Raw genomic sequence first — 5,982 nt, forward strand, 5'->3', positions numbered from 1 at the left:
AGGTTGTAGGTTATTCTCTTTCATTACTTTCAGTATGTCCTGCCATTCCCTTCTGGCCTGGAGGGTTTCTATTGATAGATCAGCTGTTATCCTTATGGGAATCCCTTTGTGTGTTATTTGTTGTTTCTCCCTTGCTGCTTTTAATATTTGTTCTTTGTGTTTGATCTTTGTTAATTTGATTAATATGTGTCTTGGGGTGTTTCGCCTTGGGTTTATCCTGTTTGGGACTCTCTGGGTTTTTTGGACTTGGGTGGCTATTTCCTTCCCCATTTTAGGGAAGTTTTCAGCTATTATCTCCTCGAGTATTTTCTCATGGCCTTTCTTTTTGTCTTCTTCTTCTGGGACTCCTATGATTTGAATGTTGGGGTGTTTCACATTGTCCCAGAGGTCCCTGAGGTTGTCCTCATTTCTTTTGATCCTTTTTTCTTTTTTCCTCTCTGTTTCATTTATTTCCACCATTTTATCTTCTACCTCACTTATCCTATCTTCTGCCTCTGTTATTCTACTCTTGGTTCCTTCCAGAGTGTTTTTGATCTCATTCATTGCATTATTCATTTTTAATTGACTCTTTTTTATTTCTTCTAGGTCTTTATTAGACATTTCTTGCATCTTTTCAATCTTTGTCTCCAGGCTATTTATCTGTAACTCCATTTTGTTTTCAAGATTTTGGATCATTTTTATTATCATTATTCTAAATTCTTTTTCAGGTAGATTCCCTATCTCCTCTTTTGTTTGACTTGGTGGGCATTTTTCATGTTCCTTTACCTGTTGGGTATTTCTTTGCCTTTTCATCTTGTTTAGATTGCTGTGTCTGGAGTGGGCTTTCTGTATTCCGGAGGTCTGTGGTTCCTTTTTATTGTGGAGGTTTTACCCAGTGGGTGGGGTTAGACAATTGGCTTGTCAAGGTTTCCTGGTTAAGGAAGCTTGCGTTGGTGTCCTGGTGGAACTTGATTTCTTCTCTTTGGAGAGCAATGGAGTGCCCAGTAATGAGTTTTGAGATGGGTCTATGTGTTAGGTGTGACCTTGGGCAGCCTGTATGTTGACATTCAGGGCTACGTTCCTGTGTTGCTGGAGAATTTGCGTGGTATGTCTTGCTCTAAAACTTATTGGCTCTTGGGTGGTGGTTGGTTTCAGTGTAGGTATGGAGGCTTTTGGACGGTCACTTATTACTTAAAGTTCCATGTAGTCAGGAGTTTTCTGGTGTTCTCAGGATTTGGGCTTAAATCTCCTGCCTCTGGATTTCAGTTTTATTCTTCCTGTAGTCTCAGGACTTCTCCAACTATACAGCACTCCTTTTGAAGACAGTGGGCTGCTTTTCTGGGTGCCCGATGACCTCAGCTAGCAATCAGAAGTTGTTTTGCGAAGTTTGCTCTGCGTTCAGTTATTCTTTTGATGAATTTGTAGGAAAGTGGTCTCCCCATCCTACTCCTCCGCCATCTTGGCTCCTCCTCCTCTTTTCCTTCTTAAACTTGCCTAAACTTTTCTTTTCCATTTTTATTTGCTGCATTTGCTCCTACGTTCTACTCTGAGAAGCACCCTGTGTGTGTGTGGAGAGAGAGGGAAGGCATGTGTGTCTTTATGTCAGTGTGTATTTGTGTGAATGTATGTTCCTATGAGATAGCAGTGAAGATCACCCCTTTCAGGTTCCTCCTAGGGCACACACTGTGGGTGCTACTCTCCTTCTTGCTGTTACATATTGGGGTCTTCATACTGGGGGTCCAGTGAAAGAACAACAAAAAAAAGAGCAAGTTGATTAAATCATTGTGTGTGTGTGTGTGTGTGTATTTTGTAATTTGGGGGATCTGTGTGTGTGTGTCTGTGTGTGACTGTGTGGGCAGATATGTGTGGGTGAAGATGTGTGTGTGTGTATTTTGCAATTTGGGGGATCTCTGTGTGTGTGTTTGTATGTGATTGTGTGGGCAGGTATGCGTGGATGAAGGTGTGTGTGTGTGTTTGTGTCTGTGAGTGTGTTTAAGAGCTTGGCTCCATGTGTGGGGTCCATCAGGCAGGGAGAATGAGTGAAGAATAGATAATCATGTTGGAACAGGAATAATAATAAAGAAATGACAACAAAATAAAGGCACTGTGGGTAGAGTCAGAGATGGCATGAAGCAGACACTATCTACACTTAGATATGAATAATTTACTCTTTCAAGAAGAAAGTCCTGCTCTAACTCAGGCTGTCCAAAGTAACAGACTCTGGTGGTCTTGCCTGCTCTCCCAATGCCAGCCTAGCAGTGCTTGTGAGTATACTCACACACACACATGTTCCTGATGTCTAGATCTTTTCTGACTGCAGCTCTCACAACCAGCCCTTGCTGTGGGCAGTTTCTGCTTCACGTGAAAGAACCTTGAAGGAAACTGTCAGCCAATGACACATACAGTCAGCTGTTGAGTTAAACATATTTAATGGGGGCAGAGCAGGGAAGATTCACTCAATTCCCCCAACCCCAACATCTTTCTTCAGATGAGCCCTGAGCAGCCGGAAGACTAGCTCAGCCAGTGAACCTTACAACCTGATTCAGAAGCTCAGGAACCCTCCAGACTGAATGTGAGCGAAGCTTTTTACAGGGTACAAAGAAGGAGGGGTAATGATTCAGGGTGACAGCACACTAATGCAAGTGGGGCAACAGAAGCAGATGGGAGAGGAGATTCAGCCGCTGGTGGTCAGTTCCTCAAGTGCATGGCTGTGGACCACATTACTTCTGCTTGGTCTTCTGCTGAGCTGGCCCTGGGACGACTGGTGAAGGACAGGGCTCTGGAACCTTGGGATGGCAGGGCTCCGGAACCTTGGGATGGCAGGGCTCCGGAACCTTGGGGTGGCAGGGCTCCGGAACCTTGGGGTGGCAGGGCTCCGGAACCTTGGGGTGGCAGGGCTCTGGAACCTTGGGATGGCAGGGCTCTGGAACCTTGGGGTGGCAGGGCTCCGGAACCTTGGGATGGCAGGGCTCAGGAACCTTGGTGTGGCATGGCTCCTTGGTTTGAGGGATGCATGGTTCCTGGGGAGGAGGCTGGCAGGGCTGTTTCACCTGATGCTGCTGAAGCTGTGGAGGTGGGATGCAGGGCTGTTTCTGCTGATGGGAACTCATACTTCAAAGGAGGCTGAACCTAGAGACAGAAAAGCTGACTCAATGATTTGATTAAACAGAGAAGAAATCAAGTTAAATGCCAAATAGTTTTATTTCATGCCCCTTTAGAGGAGACAGTCTCTGTTCCTCCTAGCTAAATTTGATAGTTAAAACATGCTTTGATAATTTCTGAGTTTTTTCAAGAGGAGGAGCTCAAAGGCAACTCATTTCTGTGCCATTTCAGGGAGATTCATTCCTCGGCTCCCTTTCTTCCTCAGACATGTCACATCCCTAATTGATAAACACCCAAGACCACATATTAAGTCATTTAGAAAGTGATGTTGTAGAAAGAACCGCACTGTACACACCTCTAGCATCACACAGAACACCTTGTGACTTACTGTTTGAGTCTATAGAGTCTGAGCTCCTCCGACTTTTCTCTGGCCTTTGTGTACACAGTCCTCTCTGAAATGCTTCCCTTCCAATCTCTATGGATCCAAATGCTCCTCCATTATAGCTCACATCATGTGTCATCACCAGGAGCTCTTCTTGAGCTCTCTCAAACTGCCACTGCCTTTCCCTGACCCCTCTCTGATACCAGTCACTATCTACTTTAGATTTCATCTACACGTGTGTACATGCATTATCTTCCCTGCTAGGTTGTAAGTTTGCTGAGTGAGTTCTGTGACCATTTGATCCCCTCCACAGTGCCTAGCACTGTGCCTTAAATATAATAAATATTCAGTAGAGGTCCATCTTATGAATTAGAATTTGTATAATAAGTTATCATAAACAGAGAATCATGGTGTTGCTTAGTGTGTCCTGAGTTCTAGTGATAACATGACCGCTAATTTATCTTGAGAACTTACAAAGATTGTCCTCCTTTTTGACCCCCAGTTCCATAGCTGTCCACTGAAGGGGCTACCTTCGCCAGCTCTAATGTCCTTTCAAACCCAAACTATGTTTCATTTAAAATAAAGATACCCCAGTATTCTCTCTTCAGCCCTCTTATACATGTTTACCTCTGTCCATTTTCCAACAATGATAAAATAAAAATTTCAAATGGGTTCTAATCAGAGACTCACCTGGTACACAGAGAAGAACAGGTTGTCTGGTTGTTCTAGTCTGTTGTGAAGTCAACGGGCCAGCTGGCTTTTTATACAATGAATGAGCCCTGCCTCAAGGAAATACAATCATCGGGGGCCCCTCTGTTTTCATTCCTTACCTGTCAAACATGAGTCACCTGACTCCCCTCAATTATCAGTTGGCTCAGCTTTTGTGATGAAAACCACCCACTTGATATTCTTTGGCACTGGCTGTATGACAATGATGTCACCTGGGCCTAATTCCAATTGCCCCTCCCCCTTAGGCCCAGAATAGGGCTTGTTTGGGGGAGGGGTGAACCACAGGCATCCTGGAGTGTTTGATGAGCTAATCCTAAAGAAAGAACTGAGTCCTTTTGTGGTAGTGCCACTTTCCTGCTGCCTTTTTCCTTGGGATGGTTGTTCCTCATGTGCTGTGGGATAGAATACATTTGAGTAGATGAACAAATGGGGAAGGAAGGGGATCAGATGAGCTGAAGTGGTCACGTGCTGTCTGCCTTATAATGGTAGATGCTAGAGATCATGGAATTGACTGGTTATAGAGTCCTTGTCTGAAATGTCCTACACCCTTATGTTCATCCCCCTGTCTTTCTCCTAACTCCATTAAACTACACACATTTGGAATTACTTAATTATCACTGCCCCCCCCCCCCCACCAACCTCACCCCTCTCTGACTGGTTGCTAATCTGGGTAAACCTGCTTTGCTTTCCCCAACCACACCTTCACCCCTCTCCTATTTCAGAGATTTTCAAGAGCTAATTCCTCTTCTGGGATAAACTTTTCTCTCCACTCCACCCAGCCTTCTGGACATGGCCCTGCCCTCTTTCCTAATACAACTCTATACCACCCCCGCCTGAAAACCTGGTCGTCTTCTCTAACCACCTTTACCCCCAGCCCATTCATGGAGCCCTCCAGGGTGAACGCTTCCCCACCTCTTGCCCACTTTCTACTCCAGACCCAACACCTTGAGAATCTTGCTGGCTGCAATGGTTTCCTCCTCTCTCTGGCTCTGTGTCTTTGGGGAGGATTTCTGGACATCAGAAATGTGTCTGCTCAAAACAACAGTTGCTGTTGTTGTTCAGTCTCTCAGTTGTATCTGACTCTTTGCGACCCCATGGACTGCGGCACACCAGACTTCCCTGTCCTTCACCATCTCCCGGAGCTTGCTCAAACTCATGTCCAATCAGTTGGTTACACCATTTAACCATCTTGTCCTCTGTTGTCCCCTTCTCCTGCCTTCAATCTTTCCCAGCATTAGGGTCTTTTCTAATGAGTCAGCTTTTCGCATCAGGTGGCCAAATTATTGGAGCTTCAGCTTCAGCATCAGTCTTTCCAATGAATATTCAGGACTGATTTCCTTTAGGATAGACTGGTTGGATCTCTTTGCAGTCCAAGGGACCCTCATGAGTCTTCTCCAATATCACAGTTCAAAACCATCAATTCAACAGTGTTCCCATAGTAATATCTATATCCTCATTCATTCAATAAACATTGAATAAGTCCTTAGTATACACCTGTTATGTCTCATTCTAGGAGCTTTCCCAGTATGAAGACCCCTTCCCCTCAGAGTAAGAACTCCCTAGGGTGAGGGTCACAGCCTAGATCAGAGCCTCTAGTTTAATGGATCTCTGAGATCTTCACTAGATCCATGCTTCTCAAGTGATAACAGTTTGAGGCTGTGAGAGGTGAAGTAACTCACCCAAGATCAAACAAGAGACCCCATGAGAAAACGAATTCCACACAGAAATCCTATGTTCATCTTTGTACTAACCCATCCTTGCTCCTAATGCCTACAGAGAAAATTAAGCTC

General features: G+C 44.8%; 1 protein-coding gene across 2 annotated transcripts; it reads right to left on the reverse strand.

The window, feature by feature from the left end:
* Positions 1-2,391: 2,391 nt before the first annotated feature.
* On the reverse strand, positions 2,392-4,256 carry LOC122427312 (cornifin-like). Of its 2 annotated transcripts, none has more exons than XM_043446693.1 (2): positions 4,154-4,256; positions 2,392-3,108 (listed from the first exon to the last, which is right to left on the reverse strand). In XM_043446693.1, the coding sequence occupies exon 2, from the start codon at positions 3,087-3,089 to the stop codon at positions 2,700-2,702; it is 390 nt and encodes a 129-aa protein (XP_043302628.1). In that variant the 5' UTR covers positions 3,090-3,108; positions 4,154-4,256; the 3' UTR covers positions 2,392-2,699. The 2 variants fall into 2 exon arrangements, with proteins under 2 accessions (XP_043302628.1, XP_043302638.1); XM_043446703.1 differs by lacking the exon at positions 4,154-4,256 and having other exon boundaries at positions 2,392-2,885; positions 2,934-3,145.
* Between the last annotated feature and the right edge of the window lie 1,726 nt (positions 4,257-5,982).

This window comes from Cervus canadensis, chromosome 2, assembly GCF_019320065.1.
Source record: "Cervus canadensis isolate Bull #8, Minnesota chromosome 2, ASM1932006v1, whole genome shotgun sequence".
Classification (NCBI taxonomy): Eukaryota; Metazoa; Chordata; class Mammalia; order Artiodactyla; family Cervidae; genus Cervus; species Cervus canadensis.

Coding starts and splice junctions, on each gene's coding strand:
- LOC122427312 (XM_043446693.1), bottom strand. CDS start 3,089: ATGAGTTCCCATCAGCAGAAACAGCCCTGCATCCCACCTCCACAGCTT.